This window comes from Mobula hypostoma, chromosome 8 (assembly GCF_963921235.1).
Source record: "Mobula hypostoma chromosome 8, sMobHyp1.1, whole genome shotgun sequence".
Classification (NCBI taxonomy): Eukaryota; Metazoa; Chordata; class Chondrichthyes; order Myliobatiformes; family Myliobatidae; genus Mobula; species Mobula hypostoma.
Window position 1 is genome coordinate 38035565 of NC_086104.1, and position 21466 is coordinate 38057030.

General features: G+C 43.1%; 2 protein-coding genes across 4 annotated transcripts in view; both read left to right on the forward strand.

Annotated features, from left to right (window-relative positions):
* Positions 1 to 10540, forward strand: part of LOC134350092 (3-hydroxyanthranilate 3,4-dioxygenase-like) — a 67019-nt gene extending 56479 nt beyond the window's left edge. For both annotated transcript variants that reach the window (XM_063055021.1, XM_063055020.1), the window contains exons 9-10: positions 2122 to 2204; positions 10087 to 10540. In XM_063055021.1, the coding sequence (XP_062911091.1) occupies positions 2122 to 2204; positions 10087 to 10168 (165 nt within the window). In that variant the 3' untranslated portion in view covers positions 10169 to 10540. The remainder of the gene's footprint in view (positions 1 to 2121; positions 2205 to 10086) is intronic.
* Positions 10541 to 19109: 8569 nt separating this feature from the next.
* The window catches only part of LOC134350476 (3-hydroxyanthranilate 3,4-dioxygenase-like), a 37271-nt gene continuing 34914 nt past the window's right edge, over positions 19110 to 21466 (forward strand). The window contains exons 1-2 of one of the 2 annotated variants that reach the window (XM_063055684.1): positions 19110 to 19276; positions 19655 to 19733. In XM_063055684.1, coding sequence (XP_062911754.1) covers positions 19197 to 19276; positions 19655 to 19733 — 159 coding nt within the window. In that variant the 5' untranslated portion in view covers positions 19110 to 19196. The other variant, XM_063055685.1, reaches the window with a different exon arrangement.

The following is a 21466-nucleotide window of genomic DNA, read 5'->3' on the forward strand; positions in this document are numbered from 1 at the left end:
GGCTATACCAAACTTACTCAACCATCTGAGGTAAAAGAGGCACTGTTGTGCATTTTTCACCACACAGCTGGTGTGTACAGACCATGTGAGGTCCTCAGTGATGTGGATGCCAAGGAAATTAAAGCTGTTTACCCTCTCAACCCCAGATCCATTGATGTTAATAGTCCATCTCCATTCTTCCTATAATCCACAACCAGCTCATTTGTTTTTGTGACATTGCGGGAGAGGTTGTTTTCTTAACACCACTGTGTTAGAGAGATGACTTCTTCCCTGTTGGCCACCTCGTTATTGTTTGAGATTAGGCCAATCAATGTGTTGTTGGCAAATTTAATTAGCAGATTATAGCTGCGGATGGCGACGCAGTCATGGGTATACAGGGAGTAAAGGAGCGGACTTAGTACGCAGCCCTGAGGGTCTCCTGTGCTGAGATTCAGAGGGGTGAAGCTGAGGGAGGCCACTCTTACCACCTATCGGTGATCTGACAGGAAGTCTTGGATCCAGCTGCACAAGGCAGGGTCAAGGCCAAGGTCTCCAAGTTTCCTATCGAGCCTGGTTGGAATGATGGTGTTGAATGCTGAACTGTAATCCATGAACAGCATTCTCACACAAGCATAAAGAGAGGAGGTAGATCTGCAGTAATAATTGATTCCCTGGAGGGCAGGACAATGAGGGGAGATTTGATAGAGGTATACAAAATTATGAGGGGCGTAGACAGATATCTGCGGGCTTTTTTGCACTGTGGTTGGGTGAGACTAGAACTAGAGATAATAGGTTAAGGGTGGAAAGTAAAAAATGAGGGGGTACATATTCACTCAGAGGGTGTGGAATGAGCTATCAGCAGAAGGAGTGGATATGGGTTGGATTTGAATGTTAAAGAAAAGTTTGGATAAGTGCATTAATAGGTGGGTTTTGGAGAGCTATCGTCCAGGTGCCGGTCGATGGGATTGGGCAGAATAATAGTTCAGCGTGGACTAGATGGGCCTAAAGGCCTGTTTCTGTGCTGTACTGTTGTGTGACTCTACAAGGGGCTTCCATTATGTGGATAAACTTGCAGGTTGTTCTCCCACCTGACAGGAGGGTGATGTGAGAAAATCTGACAGCCACAGAGGAACTGTTTCCAGTTCCAGATGCCATCCACTCCCACTGACAGACTTTGTCTGATCTGGTTACTCACACGGACTCTATTGAAATTAATGGTCCTTTGTATTTTACACCAGATTAGATCTAGCTCAGCGTCTGAAAATGAGGAATCCTAGCGAGACTGGGGCCCATTACTGGACTCAGCAGCTAAGACACCCAAAGATGGGATTTCTTTGGTTACAGACAGCCAATATAACTGGGCTGCAATTCATTATTTGGCCAAGTGAGGGCTATCCCTTGCTGTTCTGCAGTCTCAAGAACTTTTAAAGAGATTGGGCAATTCTCGTAGAATTTGCTAAAGCAAGATGTCATGAAAAAGGATCTAGTGCTTTCCCTGCGTATATTACAAATAAACTCTTTTCAGGCTTCCTTCAAGGTACAGGTATTAATTTTAACCAACATTTTGATGACAGACTCTGCCACCTTCACCAGAGGTGATGCCTGGTCATGACTGGTCTGGTGGTATTCATACCCCGGTCGTCTGTCCCTCCTGACGTCCAACGTCCAACCAGGTTCTGTAGTCCCGGCTTGCTTACAATCGAATTCCAGTTAAAATCCTTTTTCTCTAGTTTTATTACACTGACCGCGTTCTCCAGGCGATCCCAAAAGCCTGGTGAGAAAGGGGGATGGATGATGGGGGTATAAATACCACCAGACTAGACATGCCCAGGCATAATCCCTGATGAAGATGGCAAGAGTTTGTCATCAAAACGTCAGCAAAAAATCGATACCTGTGCCCGGATGGAAGCCTGAGAGGTGTTTTGGTCAAGAGACATGATTTCATTTAATTGCAGATTGCTTGTTTTCTGGATGAAATTAATTTATTTAGAATTTATTTATGAGTAAACAACCTATTGCATTCATAAACTGGCTGGAAAAGCTATTGATGGCTGCTAATTGATCAGTATCTTATTGGGATTACCACTGTCAATAATCTTGGCCTCTGTTTTATTTTTTTTTCCCCAATTCATTCTCTTTCAGGAGGGTACATCCGTGGTGGTAATGGATGGCAAAACTACCAACCTAACAGCAGGAGACAGCCTGCTCGTGCCAGTAAAGACTAAGTAAGTGTATTACAGTATGACAGGAGACCCTTTGCCTTGTGTGTTCTGACTGGCCCTGTAAAACCTATGCAGCCATCTTACCCATCCCCATTCTTTCTCCATAAGCCTACAAATGCTTTCCTTGCAGATAACAATCTAGTTCCTTTTGAATGCTACACATGAATCTGCCTGGACTACTAACTTTAGTTATATATTCCAAACTCTGTTTGCTCTTTTTTAAAAAAAACTTTCCTTTTGTATAAAACTTTCCTGACGAAGGGTCTCGGCCTGAAACGTCGACTGCGCCTCTTCCTATAGATGCTGCCTGGCCTGCTGCGTTCACCAGCAACTTTGATGTATGTTGCTTGAATTTCCAGCATCTGCAGAATTCCTGTTGTTTTCCTTTTGTATAACTTGTTTTTTCCTTTTGCCATTCACATTCATTCCATTTCCCCAAGTTCTTGGACCTTCTGCCATTGCGAGTAGTTTACTTACTTGCATCATTTATCCTCCATCGGTCACTTCTCCGCCTAACTGCGTCCTGTCTATAACCCATTGTAATCTACAATACACTTGTTGCATTATCCGCAAAACAAACAACCTTTGTGTCATCTGCAAAATTGTTAAGCCACCCCTCCACTTCTTCATCCTCGCAAACATGAGGAAATCTGCAAGTGCTGGAATTTCAAGCAACACACATAAAAATTGCTGGTGAACGCAGCAGGCCAGGCAGCATCTCCAGGAAGAGGTACAGTCGACATTTCGGGCCAAGACCCTTCGTCAGGACTAACTGAAAGAAAAGATAGTAAGAGATTTGAAAGTGGCTCAGCCCGGAACGTCGACTGTACCTGTTTCTATAGATGCTGCCTGGCCTGCTGCGTTCACCAGCAACTTTTATGTGTGTTTCTTCCTCATCCAAGTGATTTTTATAAATGATAAAGAATTGGAGCCCTAGAACAGATCCATGTCGAACATCTGTAGTCAGCAGCCTCCAGGCAAAATGCGTTCCACCTACAATCACTTCCTGCCTTCTATGGGAATGCCAATTTTTAATCCTAGTCTTATTGTCAAGATCCCTGCCTGATTTTTGTTTCCTGAACCTTAAGTATGCTTCCCCCCCCACCTCCACTTCTCTTGTCAACTGTAGTTCCTTTCCCCACCATATTTTCTCCCATCTCCATGGAGCAAACCTATCCACAACCCTATGCAAGTGCTCCTGCAACAACTTCCACATGTCTACTGTGCATTTCCCTGAGAACATCTGATCCGAATATGCACCTAAGTTCCATCACGATACCACCCTCCCCACATTAAATACTTTCCCATATCATCTGTTCCTATCCTTGTCCATGGCTGTGTTTAAAGGTCAGGGAGTTGTGCTCACTATCTCTGAAAAGCTTGCCCACTGAGAGATCTGTCATCTGACCTAGATTAGTCATCTTACCAGACCCAGTATTGTCCCTCCTCCAGTCGGCCTGTTGACATACTGTGTCAGGACCCCTAACAAATTCTGCCCCATCTAAACCTTTAGCATTAAGGAAGTACCAATTCGTAATAGAGAAGTAGAAGTCATCCATGACAACCCTGTTATCGCGTACCTTTCCAGCGTCCCATGGCTATTGGGGGCCTATGGAATACTTCGAATACAGTGATTGCTTCCTTCCTGTTTCTGACTTCTACCCACACACACTCAATGCTTCTACAGTGTACTCCCTTCCTGCAGCTGTGATGCCATTAGTGATTCCTCTAGCCCCCCCACCCCTTTTACCTCCCTGCTTGTCCCTTTTGAAATATTTAAACTACAGAATGTCAAGCAGTCAGTCCTACTCATGTGACATCCAAGATTCAGTAAGCATCATAATTCATAATTCCATGTAGTGATCCATGCTCCAAGTTCAACACCCTTCTTAATACTACTTGCATTAAAGTAAACACGTTTCAACTCATCTAACTGACTGCATTTATCTCCAGCCCTCTGCCAACACACTGACAATACTATTGACTTCCCAATGGCCAGGAGGGGATAGAGGGACAGATACACAAGTTGTTCATTGAAAGATGTAAAAAAGCAACAGGAGGGTAACTGCAATCTCCCAATATTGGCTGTTCTCCCTTATTGCCAGGGGCTTAGATGGGGTAGAATTTGTCAGCTGCATCCAGGAGGGTTTCCTAACATAGTGCGTAGATAGTCCAACCACAGAAGACAATAGTTTTGGAAAATAAGCCTGGCCAGGTGATCAGAGTTTCAGTGGATGAGCAGTTTGGGAAATGTGATCGTAAATTCCATAAGTATTAAGATAGTTATGGATAAGGATCAGACAGGACCTCAGAGGAAAGTGGTAAACCAGGGAAAGTCTAATTACACCATTCCTAGGGATGAGCTGGGGAGAGTAGATTGGGAGCAGCCATTAATGGGTTGCTCCACATCTGGCATATGGTGGTGTTTAAAGGAGAGCTGGTCAGAATTCAGGACCAGTTTGTTCCTGTAAAGAAGAGAGGCAAGGAAGGTAAGGACCAGGAACATCGGATGATGATAAATAATACAAATTTAATTACAAAGGAGAAGTATATAACATTAGGGATGCTGAAATCAGACAGTGCCCTTGAGGAATATAATGGAGATAGGAAAGAATTTAAATAGAGAATCAGGACTGCTAATAAGGGAGTGAAATGTCCCATGAAGTGTCAGTAGGATTAAGGAGAACCCTGAGTTATTTTATACAAGGTATTATGTAGAACATTATACTTTATGGACAAGGGGATAGGATAGGATAAGAACACACAGACACACTGTGAAATGAAACAACGTTCCTCTGGACCACGGTGCCCCCCAAAACATATTACACACAACACCTTAAACCAAAATATTACCATAAATACATTAAAATATAATTCAAAATGCATGTAATGCACAGTACTGGTAAAGAATAGACAGTAAACAGCTCTCTGTCCTAGTGACGAGACCTCAGTGGTGGCAAGGTACTCATTAATCTCACAGCCGGAGGGAAGGAGCTGTTACTCAGTCTGGCAGTCCTAGTCCTGATGCTTCTGTACTTCCTTCCTGACGGCAATGGATCAAAGAGATTGTGGGATGGATGGGCGAGAACCCCAAAAATGCTTTTGGCCCTTTGCAGTGCTGCAGTAAATTTCAGAAATAGCGAAGCGGGAGACCCAGATGATCCTCTCAGCAGTTTTTACTGTTCTCTGTAGGGCCTTGCGGTCCAATGCCTTGCTGCATCAATACCACATCATCATGTAGTCAGAAGGGACAATCTCAATGGTGCTCCTGTAGAAAGTTGTGAGAATGGGGGTAGGGAGGCTTGCGCGCCTCAATTTCCTCAATGACTTCTTGACTCGTGAGGTGTCGTTGTGGATCCAGGAGAGACCAAGGAACTTCATTCTCTCCATGGAAGAATCATTGATGTGCAATGGAGAGTAGTCGACCTTTGCCTTCCTGAAATCACAATAATCTCTTGCCTTGTTCCTGTTGAGACTCGGGTTGTTATTGTCGCACCATTTAATGAGCTTCTCTTTCTCTTCTCTGAATGTTGACTCACCATTGTTGTTCATGAGGCCAACCACTGTAGCGCAGTCGTGAGTCAGCAGCGGACTGAGCAGTAAGTCCTGGGGGGGCACCAGTGCTCAGCATGATGGAGCTTGAGATGTTGCTGTCAACTTGGAATGACTGAGGTCCTTCATCAAAAAGTCCAAGATCCAGTCACAGAGAGGGCTGTTGAGTCCCACCGAGGATAGTTTACCCATCAGCCTCTGAAGGCTGGTCGTGCTAAATACTTGAGCTGAAGTCGGTGAACAACATCCTAGCGTATGAGGCATCATACTCCAACATAGGAGGAGGCTATGACATCATTGGTGGATATTTGAGTGGTAGGCGAACTGTAAAGATTCGAATGTAGCTTCAAAATGGGATTTTATACAAACATTGTTAGCCGCTCAATGTACCTCATGATTGTTGAAATCTGACACTGTCAGTAATTGTTTAGGCCAGTTACTGTCACTCTCTTAGGCACCGCAATTATGGTTGTTGCTCTGAAGCCTACAGGGAAAGTGGACTGTTTCAAAGAGATGAAAGATGTCCTTTAGGACCTCTGTTAGGTGGATGCACAGACCCTCAGCACCTGACCAAGTATGTATTCCGGCCATGTAGTTTTGCGTGGGTTTACCCTGGATAGGATCTTCCTTACCTTGGCTGCAGACAGAAAGGGTGCCTGTTCCTCAGGGAGAGAGGAGGCTTTCCTCGATGTCACATCATTCAATGCATAAAATCATGCACAGAAGGGATTCGCCGTATCTGGAATAGGAGACGTTGCTATTGTTGGCATGCAGGGTGGACTTGTAATCAGTTATGTTTTTTATTCCTTGCCACATGCGCCACATGTCCATGGTGTCACAAAGGTGTCTGTGAATTTTCTGTGAGTACACGCGCTTTGCTTTTCTGATGGCACAGGAGTGCGCAGCTCTCTCTGACCTTAGAGTCGTCCTGTCCCCCAATCTAAAGGCAGCATCCCAGTCCCTAGGTAGTGTACAAAACTCTGCAGTGAGCCATTGTTTCTGGCTTGCCCTAGCTGTTGTTGTGTGAGTGAAATCACTGGAGAGAGTGACTGGTAGTTACAAAGCAGCTTCTTTATTCGACAAAACAAGGTACAGCGGGCATCGTACGGAGACACTTTTGGTGGAAAGGTCTGCTGGCCCATCATGGGGCTCGACGTTTATTTGCTAAACACAAAGGACAATTTCATATTTACAAAGTATAGACAATGCTTTCTTTTGAAGCTACGTACAAACATCACACCTTCTGATTCGCATCCATCCCACAGATGCCAGCAGGTCTGTGGACTGGGATTCACAGCTTCTAGGAATGCATTGTTCCAAGTTAAATCCACAATACATTTAGAAGGAACAGAAGACTGGTAGCCAGAGCCATTTGCTCAATGTAAATGACCTAAACCCAAAAATCCCTCTAACAGTCCCTCCTCTTGGCCCTTCTGGACCAAAATAAATTTGTACCAGGAAAGGCCAATCTAGGAGGATCTACTCAAATAGGGCTGCAAAAATGCCCTGCCTCAAAATTCTCCCCCAATTTTTGTGTGCCTCGATATCTACCCTAGCATTCCCTAATCGCTACATACCAAATGTTAAGAAGAGAGACTGTTCCAGAAATTTGAACAAGTCTTTAGAAATGTGGCTGCTTTTGTGTGCCCGTCGGCTCTTTCCCTGCAGGCTGATTGCAGCTTAATCACATTCCTTTGTGTTCTCCCCTTCATGTGATAAGACTGCTGAACGGATCCTGACCTGGATCTGGGCCGTACCCTCCAAATATCCGGACCTGCCTCTCGGTTTTTTTGCACTACCTTACTTTCCATTTTTCTATTTTCTATTTATGATTTATAATTTAAATTTTTATATTTACTAATTTTTACTATTTTTAATATTTAATATTTGTAATCCAGGGAGCAGGAAGCGCAGAATCAAATATCGCTGTGATGATTGTACGTTCTAGTATCAATTGTTTGGTGACAATATAGGTATTCTCTGGTCGCTGAAACTCTTTCCAGGAGCACCCACAGGCCCTCTCATCAATGTACGGGAAGGGGTTGGGGTGGCCTCTATGTAAATTTCTGCAAGTACCTCTCCCCGATGCACCCCCTTCCTAACTGTCCATTCGATCACTGGCCCGACAGCTGAAAGGGCCCAGCTCCTCATTCAGACTGAGGGTGACTGCCTTCAGATGCCATGTGCAGTCTGAAATGTCATCGAAGTTGTGGAACTTGCTGTCTCTGCTTTAACTTAAAATCCCTCCCCATCTATTTTCCAATCTTTTCTATTCTATGCTACGAAACTAATCATCTACCTTCAGCTACCAGCCTTCATTACAGAGTGCCATCATCATCACAATTTAGCATGCTATTCAGGGTTTTCTGTCACACTCTGTGTCTTCTGCCACGCTCTCGGGGTTTTCTGCCTTTGTGTTTCCTCCGGGTATGTTTTCATCAGCTGTGGTCAGGTCTGGCATAGCAGGCTGGTGTTCCTCTCTTAGTTTCTCTGTAATTACATGGTTACTGGGTACACTTGATTCCCCGCTCTGTCTGTGGGAGCAACAAGAGGGTGAGTTGTATGCTTTAACCTGGGTCTGGTGTATCCACTGGCTGCCTCGCTGAGTCTGTACACAGACACGCGTATCATTGGTTAAGAGTACCATCTATGGTCCTATCCACCTGGGGGCCAACCCCGGCCTTTTCGGCAGCACCTTCACCATGACTTGGTCGCCGAGCTGTGGAAGGACTATCTCCTTTCCCTCTGGCTCTCTGATTAGGGATTCGCTGCTGTTGTTTCGCTTCGACCTTTAAGTTGGTTTCAAGGATCTTTCACGTACTTTGTCATTCTATCCCTGTAAGCCCCAGGCTCCCCACAACTCGTAATTACCCCATGATATAACTTCAGCAGTATCTGCCTAATACATGCTGGGGCCACCGCGACTCTTCCCTTCCCGTGTGTCCAGCTCCCGTCTGGTCCCTCCTTTGCTCCCTTTCTCCGCCACCTCTCCTCTTCTGCCTCCACCTCTTCATATAATTTTACTAAACTGACTTCTGTCGTTCCTTCCTGCGCACTTGCAATTTCAATTGCCTCTTGTTCCTCTGCTGCCTTATTCACAGTAATGTCTGCCCTCGGAGGGACAGGAAAAACTTTGTTCTGGAGACAAGCCATTCAGGATTGTTGCAGGGCCCACCATTGTGGGATGCAATCTCGGCTTGGTCTTAAGGGTGGTATAGCCTGTTGTTAATGGACATGATCCACTGGGCTTTACTGGCCATGTAGGCAAGTTAGTAGTGGCCACCGTCTCTCTGAGTATCCCCTGGTGTTTTTGTTCCTTCGCTATACCCAGAACAGCGGTCAGTGCATCAGTTTTTATAGGGTACTGCTTATGGGGTTTATACAGGCCCTCCTCTATTTTAACTGGCAACACACATAAAAGTTGCTGGTGAGCGCAGCAGGCCAGGCAGCATCTCTAGGAAGAGGTATAGTCTGTTTCGGGCTGAGACCCTTCATCAGGACTAACTGAAAGAAGAGCTAGTAAGAGATTTGAAAGGGGGGAGGGATGGAGCCAAGAGCTGGACAGGTGATTGGCAAATGGGATATGAGAGGATCATGGGACAGGAGGCCCAGGGAGAAGGAAAAGTGGGAGGGTGGGAACCCAGAGGATGGGCAAGGGGTATAGTGAGAGGGACAGAGGGAGAAAAAGGAGATTTTTTAGTCCTGATGTGTGACAGCTGTGAAGCAGTTTTGTGCATATACCTATGGAAGCAAACCACCTATGCACCAGTAGTAATTCCACCTCTTGTGAATGAGGCTGTTGTCAGCAAAGGAATTTGCTCAAGTATAAGCCCAGACTGCAAATGTCTACCATCCCCACCCCAGCTAACAATGGAGAAAATGTTTTGATGCAACACTGTTCCAAATAGGTTTTGTACTTTAATCTGTTTTTTTGCAGCAGATTATGATCAATGAACATGTATTATAGGTTATGAAGAACAATATTGGAATAAAAATTATGGACAGGTAACAAATTCTTATATTGCTGGCAATACCTGCACCCCATGGAAGAATCTAAGCAAAAATAATTTCTTTCCAGCTGGGTGTCAATGTGCAAAAATAAGATGCAGAAAATCCACTTGATTATTTTTCTTCTCTTACCTCAGGCTAACTCCAGGTAAATTGTTACCATCCTGCTGTCACCTTGGCTGAAGACTGTTAACTCAGAGGGATTAGGAGGTTTTCAAGATCCTATTCCTGCTCCACATTCCAGAAATAAAACCATAATGCTGCTGGGGAAAGAGAATGCATGCGTATTCAGTTTAAGCCTGCTAACATTTTGTTTATATTCCAGGTACACTTGGAAAAGGGCTGAAGGAACCGTTGCACTTCGTGTCATTCAGGACCCAGCAAGGAAGAGACCCTATAATAAATAAGGCATCTTCATCACAGAATAACCTTTATCTAGTTTACTTGAATAATTGGAAATTAATATTTAAGATTGCAAATACAAATTTTGGATAGATAAATCCATTAATACCAAGGGTTTAAAATTATGAAAAGGAAGAGAAACAATTACATTATTCTATCAATCATGTTGTGAACAGAATTAAAAATATTTCAAACAAATTAGATCTAACTCAGTTTGCAATCAAATATCTTAATTGCAATTCGTTGCTTTGTTGTAATACTGTAGTATGTAATTTGTTATAGCTAATTGCATTGTATGCAAACTATGCAAGTAAACTTCTCTCAATTGTAAAATAAAAATCACAAGGTCTGAAAAATAAAACAACACTGCAACTATGAAGAAGCTGAAACAAAACAGGCAATGCTTAAGGAATTCTCAAAAGGTAAGGCAAAATCTGTAAGGAAGAAATGAGTTACATAACACATCAGTTTGATGGTCTTTCATCAGCTCCAAAGAAGGAAAAGATCCTGTGATCAGTAAGTTCTTAAGGCCCAGATGGTCCTTCATCAAATTGGTAAATGAATAGAAGGTTCTTTGGAAACTGAAAGATCTGAAGGTAGGTAGGTCACTTGGACCAGCTGGTTTAGATCATATATGCCCATATGATATAGGAGCAGAAGTAGGCTATTTGGCCCATTAAGGCTGCTTGCCAGTCAATCATGGGCTGATCCAATTCTTCCAGTCATCCCCACTCCACTGCCTTCACCCCATACCCTTTGATGCCCTGACTAATCAAGAACCTATCTATCTCTGCCTTAAATACGCCCAATGACATGGCCTCCACAGCCGCTCATGGCAACAAATTCCACAGATTTACCACCCTCTGACTAAAGGAATTTGTCCACATCTCTGTTCTGAATGGACGTCCTTCAATCCTGAAGTTGTGCCCTCTTGTCCTAGACTCTCCTACCATGGGGATAACTTTGCCACATCTAAACTGTTCAGGTCTTTTAACATTCAGAATGTTTCTATGAGATCCCCCCCCATTCTCCTGAACTCCAGGGATTACAGCCCAAGAGCTGCCAGATGTTCCTCATACGTTAACCCTTTCATTCCTGTGAATCTTCTCTGAAACCTCCCCATTGTCAGTATATCCTTTCTAAAATGAGGAGCCCAAAACTGCACACCATACTCCGTGTGGTCTCACGAGTGCTTTATAGAGCCTCAACATCACATCCCTACTCTTATATTCTATACCGTACTTTTCTATGGCTCTGGAAATGAATGTCAACATTGCATTCGCCACCTTCACAACTGAGTCAACCTGGAGGTTAACCTTTAGGGTATCCTGCACAAGGACTCCCAAGTCACTTTGCATCTCTGCATTTTGAATTCTCTCCCCAACTAAATAATAGTCTGCCAGTTTATTTCTTCTACCAAAGTGCATGACCATACACTTTCCAACATTGTATTTCATTTGTAACTGCTTTGCCCATTCCCCTAAACTATCTAAGTCTCTCTGCAGGCTCCCTGTTTCCTCAACACTACCTGCTCTTCCACCTATCTTTGTATCATCAGCAAATTTAACCACAAAGCCATTAATATCGTAGTCCAAATTATTGACATACATCGAAAAAAGCAGCAGTCCCAACACCAACCCCTGTGGAACTCCACTGGTAACTGGCAGCCAGCGGATCCCTTTATTCCCACTCTCTGTTTTCTGCTGACCAGCCAATGCTCCACCCATGCTAGTAACTTCCCCTTAATTCCATGGGCTCTTAACTTGCTAAGTAGCCTCATGTATGGCACCTTGTTAAAGGCCACCTGAAAATTGAAGTACACCACGTCCACTGCATCTCATCTACTCTGCTTGTAATTTCCTCAAAGAATTGTAGTAGGTTTGTCAGACAGGATTTTCCTTTCAGGAAACCATGCTGGCTTTGGCCTATCTCGTCATGTGCTTCCAGATACTCCATAATCTCATCCCTAACAATTGATTCCAATAACTTCCCAACTACTAATGTCAGGCTAACAGGTCTATAGTTTCCTTTCTGCTGCCTCCCACCCTTCTTAAATAGCGGAGTAACATTTGCAATTTCCCACTCATCCAGTACAATGCTAGAATCTATCGATTCTTGAAAGATCATTGTTAATGCTTCTGCAATCTCTCCAGCTACTTCCTTCAGAACCCGAGGGTGCATTCCATCAGGTCCAGGAGATTTATCCACCCTCAGACCATTAAGCTTCCTGAGCACCTTCTCAGTTGTAATTTTTCACTGCACAAACTTCACTTCCCTGACACTCCTGAATGTCTGGTATAATGCAGATATCTTCCAGAGGCATTTAGTTCCTCCTCCCACTTCCAAATCTTTTACTAGCTGTTCGTTAGTCCTGACGAATGATCTCGGCCCAAAACGACTGTACCTCTTCCTAGAGATGCTGCCTGTCCTGCTGCATTCACCAGCAACTTTGATGTGTGTGATTTAGTTCCTCTGCATCTCATTACAATATCTTCAGCATCATTTTGTAATGGTCCTATATCTACCCTCAACTCTCTTTTATCCTTTATATACTTAAAAAAGCTTTTAGTATCTTCTTTGATATGTTGCCAGCTTCCTTTCATAATTCATCTTTTCCTTCCTAATGACCTTAGTTTCCTTCTGCAAGTTTGTAAAAGCTTCCCAATCATCTATCTTCCCACTAACTCTGGCTTCCTTGTATACCCTCTCTTTTGCTTTTACTTTGGCTCTTACTTCACTTGGTAGCCACGGTAGTGTCCTTCTTCCCTTTGAAAATTTCTTCTTATTTGGAATATATCTGTCTTGCACTTCCCTCATTTTTCGCAGAAATTCCAGCCATTGCTGCTCTGCTGTCCTTCTGCAAATGTCTCTTTCCAGTCAACTTTGGCCAGTTCCCCCCTCATGGCATTATAAATTCCTTTATTCCACTGAAATACTGACACATTGGATTTTATTTTTTTATGTCAAATTTCAATGTGAACTCGATCATATTGTTCCCTAAGGATTCCTTAACCTTAGGATCTCTTATCACCTTATCACTTCCAGATTATTGCACAACTCCCAGTCCAGCACAGCCGATCCCCTAGTCGGCTCAACAACAAGCTGTTATAAGAACAAATTCTCTGTCTTGAGGTCCAGTACTGACCTGGTTTCTCAATATACTTTCATGTTAAAATCCCCAATGGTTATCCTTCTGACCCACCTTTTCTATCTCCTGCAGTAATTTGTAATGCACATCCCAGCTACTGTTTGGAGGCCTGTATATAACTGCCATTAGGGTCCTTTTACCCTTGCCATTTCTTAACTCAACCCTTAGAGACTCTACACTTCCCAATCCTATGTCATCCCTTTCTAATGACAATATTATTTCTTATACACAGAGAGAACACAATAATTATTTATCCAGATCCAAGGCAGCACAAAAACACAATGTATGTATATAAGATAACTTCTATATATTTTATGTGATTATATGTTTGTAAAGTGAACCAAGGGACAACAGTGTCTGTTCACAAGGTGACTGACGAGAAATGATCACGTAGTGATGGTGGGGTTACAGTACTGTGCAAATGTCTTGGGCACATATATACAGCTAAGGTACTTATGACTTTAATACAGTGCCATATTATGTTTTGCACTGTACTACTACAAGAAACAAATTTCATGACGTGAGTGATGATATATCTGATTCTGATATGGGTATCTACTGAGGACAGAGAGGGAAGGGGCCATGGAGAGTGGAGGAAGTGAGAGACGCAAGTCAAAGTCAGCATGACTCCTGTAATGGGAAATCTTGCTTGACAAATCTGTTAGAGTTCTGCAGGGAATTAACAAGCAGGTGGACGAAAGAGAGCAGTGGGTGCCATTCATTAGGATTTTGAGAATGCATCTGATAAGGTGCCACACATGAGGCTGCTTAACAAGATAAAATCCTATGCCGTCACAGGAAAGATACTGGCATGGATAGAGATTTGGCTGACAGGCAGGCAGCAGTGAGTAGGAATAAAGGGGGCCTTTTCTGGACGGCTGCCAGTGACTAATGATGTTCCACGTATGAGAGCAGAAATAGCTGGCTGCATTGGGAATACAGACACAGTTGATTGCACAAAAGATAACTGCGTGATGTATACTGGGCAATTAAACAGTATTTTGAAGCAAATGGAATAGCCAATGAGAAACAAGTGCTAGTTTTGCTGAGTGTAATTGGTGGAAGAGCATACAGTGTGCTTAGAAGTTTAACTGCTCCAACCAAACTACCTGAAATAAGCTCAGCTTATCATGAAAGTAATGCAGGAACATTTAGAACTGAAACCATTGTTGATTGCAGAACATTAAGGTTTCATAAGCAGAATTGAAAGGAAGTCAAGTCAAATTTATTTATAAAGCACAATTAAAAACAACCCATGTTGACCACAGTGCTGTATGAACCATAACAGGTAGCTAAAATCACAAAAAGAAGGAACGCAGATATAAACAACTAGGCACAAAATAAACAGCACATGAGCCTAGGCACAAGCCAAAAATCAGCCACATCAGGAAGATTCAAACACGAGTGAGTAAAGGTAAGTTTTGAGCCTGGACTTAAACGAGTCAATGGAGGGGGCAGATCTGATAGGGAGGGAAATGTTATTCCACGGCAAAGGTGCGGTCACCCCTGAATTTAAATTTAGATTGCGGGACAGCTAGGAGCCCTAAATCAGCGGACCTGAGGGACCTGGAAGCAGAATAAGGGGTTAGGAGGTCTGTAATATGGTGGGGGGGGGGCAGCCCATTTAGGGCTTTATAAACAAACAGGACAACCTTAAAATCAATTCTAAACGGTACTGATAGCCAGTGGAGTGAGGCCAGGATACAGGTAATATGGTCCCTCTTCTGGAGCCTGGCGGCAGCGTTCTAAACCAATTTCAAGTGGGACAGGGACGACTGACTAATCCCAGTATACAGGCAGTTGGTATAGTCCAAACAGAAAGGATATAAGGGCGTGGATGACTTTCTTGAGAAGGAGAGTCCACTTCAGCTTGCGTGGCTGAATTGAAGGGATTGTCAGTTCAAAGATGCACATAGACCGTTTAGTTTGTGGAATCTTACAATGTCAAAATGGCTCCAAACTGTGGGCTGCAGAAAATTGTTCCAATATTCCCCCTAAATATTCTTTTAAATTACATCAGTGATTGATCGTCAGATCGCAGGCTGTTACTGGACCAATCAGGCGCGGTGGCTTTACAGCTCATAGCTAGGCTGAAAGGTTGGCAGCAGGGCAAGCTAAACCAGGCTGAAACGCAGAGGAACGAGGCCTCCTCTACCCAGCATCTTGTTAGTGAATGTCAAGCACTCGCAACGCAGCAAGATGTTGTCTGAACACAAGAAACAGCCCATGCCGACGCTTTTCAAATAAGACCTGGAGACCAACCAGGCTTGTTTGAAGAAAACCCTGCCCAGTTATCACCAGCATATAACCTGTAGCACCAGAGGTCCCAACACACTAGACCACTGTTACACTAAGATAAGGAGTGCCTAGACTACATTTTGGTAAATCGGATCACTTGACTGCCACCCTCCTACCTGTATAAGGGCGGACCCTAAAGAGCCAGGCTCTAGAATTCAGACTACTAAGATATGGTCGTGGGAGGTGGAGGAATTGCTTTGAGTCAGTGAACTGGGACGTGTTCAAAGGCTCATCTAGAGATGTGAATGAGTACACCATAGTTGTAACAAGACTTTATTAAACAGAGTGTGTCTCCATTAAATCATTGAGTCATCCGCAATGAGAAACCCTGGATGAACCATGAATCCTGAAATTTGCTAAGGGCCAGATCAGAGGCATTCAAGTCTGGAGGCCAAGAAAGCTACAAGAGGTGCAGGTATGATCTCTGGAAAGCCATCTCACAGGTGAAGTAGAGATGATGGTCCAAACTTGAATCAACGAGGGTTGCTCAACAGCTGTGGCAGGGCTTGAATCTCTTACAAAGTTAGATCAGGTGACACAGGAGACAGCAGGCTTCAACTATACCGATGCCCAAGAAGAGCATGGTGACCTGCATCAATGACTATTGACCAGTCGCACTTATATCCACAGTGATGAAGTGTTTTGAGAGGTTGGTGATGAAGCATATCAGCTCCAACTTGAGAAGCAATTTGGATCCGCTCCAGTTTGCCTACCAGAGCAACAGGTCCATAGCGGATTCATTCTCATTTGCTCTTCACTCAATCCTGGAACATCTGAACTGCAAACGCACATACTTCAAGACGCTCTTTATTGACTACATCTTAGTATTCAATAGCATCATCTCCTCAAAACTAATCAATTAGCTTCACGAACTTGGCCTCAGTACCTCCTTGTGCAATTGGATCCTAGATTTCCTCACCTGTAGACCCAGTCTGTTTGGATTGGCAAAAACATCTCCTCCCCAATCTCTATCAGCGCAGGTGCACCACGAGGTTGTGTGCTTAGCCCCCAGATCCACTGGCTTTACACTTATGACTGTGTGGCTAAACACAGCTCCAACACCATATTGAAGTTTGCTGATGATACCACTGTTGTGGGCCGAATCAAAGGTGGTGGTGAATCAGAATACAAGATGGAGGTTGAAAACTTGGCTGACTGGTGTCAAAACAACAACCTCTCAATCAATGTCAGCAAGGCCAAGGAACTGATTGTAGACTTCAGGAGAGAGAAACCAGAGGTCCATGAGCCAGTCATCTTCAGAGGATTGGAAGTGGAGGCAACTTTAAATTCCTGAGTGTTATAATTTCAAAGGATCTGTCCTCGACCCAGCTTGTGAGTGTAAATGCAAAGAAAACACAGCAGTGCCTCTACTAGGAGTCTACGGCAATTCAACATGACATCTAAAACTTTGATGTTTGGTGGAGACTGTATTGACTGGCTGCATCACTCCCTGGTATGGAAACATCATTCCTTTGAATGGAAAATCCTACAAAAGATACTGGATTCTGCCCAGTACATCATGCGTAAAGCCTTCTCAACTATTGAATGCATCTATATGGAACACTGTCGTAAGAAAGCAGCATCCATCTTCTGAGATCCCCACCACCCAAGACATGCTCTTTTCTTGCTGCTGACATCAGGTCGAAGGTACCAGACCCTCAGGACTCACACCACCAGGTTCAAGAGCAGTTACTACCCTGCAACCTTGAACAAAAGGGGACAACTATACTCATTTGCCCATCCATTGAGTCATTCCCACAGCCAATGATCTCACATTTTGGACTGTTTAGCTTGTTACTTCATATTCTCATTATTTGTTCACATTTGCATTTGCAGTTTATTGTTCTCTGCATTCTAGTTAATTTTTCATTGATCCTGTCATAGTTATTGTTCTATAGATTTACTGAGTACACCCACAGGAAAGTGAATCTCAGGGTTGTAAATGGTGACATATATGAACTTTGAATTTCAGCTGAGGTCTACCTACAGATGGATATGGAAGAAGAGTCCAAAGTGTTTCTTACCATAAACACTTAGAAAGGGCTTTGTCGCTATAAAAGGCTTTTTTTTGGAGTAGCATCTGCACCTGCACGCTGGCAGAAAGATATGGACCAGGTGATGTAATGCTGCCCCAGCACTCAGTGGATGACACTGAGCATGAGAAGGAACTTTATAGTGATAGATCAATTTATCTCCACAGATTTTGCCTCCCTACTGAATGTTTGAGCTCCTTTTTATTTTGGATATCCACTGTGAGAGGAGATATTATGGAGGTATATAAAATTATGAGGGATATCGATAGGATAAATGCAAGTCGGCTTTTTCCATTGAGTTTGGGTGGGGCTACAACCAAAGGTCATGGGTTAAGGGTGAAATGTGAGAAGTTTAGGGGGAACATGAGGTGAAACTTCTTCACTCAGAGGGTTGTGAGAGTGTGGAATGAGCTGCCAGTACAAGTAGTGCATTTAAGAGAGGTTTCGATAGGTACATGGATAGTAGGGATATGGAGGGCTGTGGTCCCAGTGCAGGTCGATGGGAGTAGGCAGTTTAAATGATTTCGGCATGGACTAGATGGGTCGAAGGGCCTGCTTCTGTAATGTACTTCTCTATGACTCTGACTATTCTCCTCTTTTGTTTTTTAGTCACATCTAAGGCTTCTGGTAGATTTGACGATACTTTTTTTTGCCTTTTACTTTAATTTCAAAAAAGGCTTATTTACATTTTCAGTTCTGAAAGCATGCATCTGAATGACAACAGAACAATGATTAATAATGATCTTAAATCTTCCTCGCCAATAACGTTAGAAAAGTTAGACACACTAACCTGATAAAAAAATTGATGTATAAAACTTCAAGGAAGTCACAAAGTGACTGACAAGAAATGATAAAGTAGTGTTGGTGGGTTTACAATACTGTGCCAACATCTTAGGCACATATATACAGCTAAGGTGCCTATGACTTCAACACAGTACTGATTTAATTTTATATTCTGTACTGTACTGCTGCAGAAAAAAAAATCAAATTTCATGACATATGTGACGATAAACCTGAGAGGGGAAGAACTGAGAGACACTCTATAATGATGAATAATCCATTTGTTTGGATTCAAAGGATCTTGCCTGGTGTCTCTGGGTTGTGTGTGCCGGGATCTCACGACCGTCGTCCCTAGCATTCTATATCTGGCACCCCACCCTTGCCATTCCCCACACGCTTTGTTCCCGAAAGATTTACAAACTCCCTCTCCGCTGCACATTGACAAATACAATACGATTCCAAAAGTCTCCACAGTACTATACATGTTTTTATAGACCATTGTTTAACTCTTTAGGAAGGCAAGTGGAGAGAGAACTGTGCGTTTAACAAAGGCATCGATTGGTTCTTCCCAACATGATCCAGACAGTATCGCAAGTGGAACAGTCTCCTCCCACCACCAATACCCAATCGCGTTTTGCTCTGAGTTCCCCAATTCACAGGCGTCATTGAAATCGATTTGAAATGGTCAAAACGCTAATCACGTGTTAATTTGCAGCGCTTAATGCTCTGCTTTGGGTTTTGTAATTTCTAAACTGGTTTTAGCAGGGTAAAGACATGGCGCTGTTCTATAACGTGGACACCTGGATTGAGGCGAACAAACCACATTTTAATCCTCCTGTTTGCAACAAACTCATGTAAGCTTTGCAGTTAAGTCTTCATGCAGCAGAGGCTAAAATTCCTCCGAAAAATGCAGTAAAGACAACGCAAATACGGTTTGATAAACTTTGAATGGCTGGTCTCGAACTATGTATCCCGTCGTCCATAGTAAAATTCCAACATAACTTTGGAACAGATTCATCTACTGGCGATAATGCTTTTTTCTCCCCAAGTGAAATTCCTCAAGATTGTTCAATTGTTTTTTTTTAAAATGCACCAAGTTCTAGAATTGATCTAGCAGTCTTAAAGGCAATGATTCTGAACTATAAGGTTTGCAAATGTTATTAACTGTGAATCACCTCTTCAAAATTGTTCAAGGTTTTGTTAATAATTTATTCCAAAATAATATTATGCAGGCACTTTGGTCAGCTGAAAGTCATGTTTGTTGGAGGACCCAATGAAAGGAAAGATTATCATATTGAAGAAGGAGAAGAGGTAAAATGTAACTACTTGGTGGTGTGTATATATTCAGAAATATATTTAATGTAACTGGACCATTTGGCCCAAAGGGTTTTGCTCATGTTTGTGTTGGAGACAACCGTCGTCCTTCTGCGTTAACCCTATCAAAGCCATTCTGTGTACCATTCTATGCCTCCAGCATTTGAGTACTATTTTCTTTTGAAGTCAAGGCAGTGGTCAAGACATGACTCCAGTGTCAAGACATCAACTCCAGTGGTAAGCAGTTTAATTCTAGTTAAAAGAGCACTTACTCAGCATCAGGAACAGCTTCTTACCCTCTGCCACAAGACTTATAAATGGATACTGAACCATGAACACTACCTCAGTACATTTTATTTCTGTTTTTACACTACTTATTTCATTTAACTATTTAATATTTGCATATATTTACTGTAATCAGTTTTTTCTATGTTTATCATGTATTGCATTTGCACTGCTGCAGCAAAAGTTAGCAAATTTCACCACATACGCTGGTGATATTAACCTTATTCTGATTCTGTGGGTTGAACTTAATTTATACACATTTTAGGGCGTTTAAAGCAGCATTGTGTATTACCTTTTTATCTTTCGTAAAAACTTCTTAAACATTGCGTGTGATTTGTAGAGCCTTTTGGACAGCACTGCTTGATTGATCAACAGCAAACTTAAGACCATAAGATTGGAGCAGAAGTGGGCCATTCGGCCCATTGAGTTTGCTCTGCCATTCAATCATGGGCTAATCCAATTCTTCCAGTCATCCTCACTTCCCTACTTTCACCCCATACCTTCTGATGCCCTGGCTAATCAAGAACCTATCTATCTCTGCCTTAAACACACCCAGTGACTTGGCCTCCTCAGCTGCTCATTGCAACAAATTCCACAGATTTACCACCCTCTGACTAAAGTGATTTCTCCTCATCTCAGTTCTAAAAGGACATCCTTCAATCCTGAAATGGTGCCCTCTTGTCCTAGAATACCCTACCATGGGAAATAACCATAGACCATAAGACAAAGGAGCAGAAGTCAGCCATTTAGCCCATCGAGTCTGCTCTGCCATTTTATCATGAGCTGATCCATTCTCCCATTTATTCCCACTCCCCCACCTTCTCACCATAACCTTTGATGCCCTGGCTACTCAGATACCTATCAATCTCTGCCTTAAATACACCCAATGACTTGGCCACCACTGCTGCCCGTGGCAACAAATTCCATAGATTCACCACCCTGTGACTAAAAAAATTTCTTCGCCTTTCTGTTCTGAATGGGTGCCCTTCAATCCTTAAGTCATGTCCTCTCGTACTAGACTCCCCCATCATGGGAAACTACTTTGCCACATCCACTCCGTCCATGCCTTTCAACATTCGAAATGTTTCTATGAGGTCTCCCCTCATTCTTCTAAACTCCAAGGAATACAGTCCAAGAGTGGACAAACGTTCGTCATATGTTAGCCCTCTCATTCCCGGAATCATTCCAGTGAATCTTCTCTGTACCCTCTCCAACATCAGCACATCCTTTCTTAAATAAGGAGCCCAAAACTGCCCACAGTACTCCAAGTGAGGTCTCACCAGCGCCTTATAGAGCCTCAACACCACATCCCTGCTCCTATACTCTATTCCTCTAGAAATGAATGCCAACCTTGCATTCGCCTTCTTCACTACTGACTCAACCTGGAGGTTAACCTTGAGGGTATCCTATACGAGGACTCCCAAGTCCCGTTGCATCTCAGAACT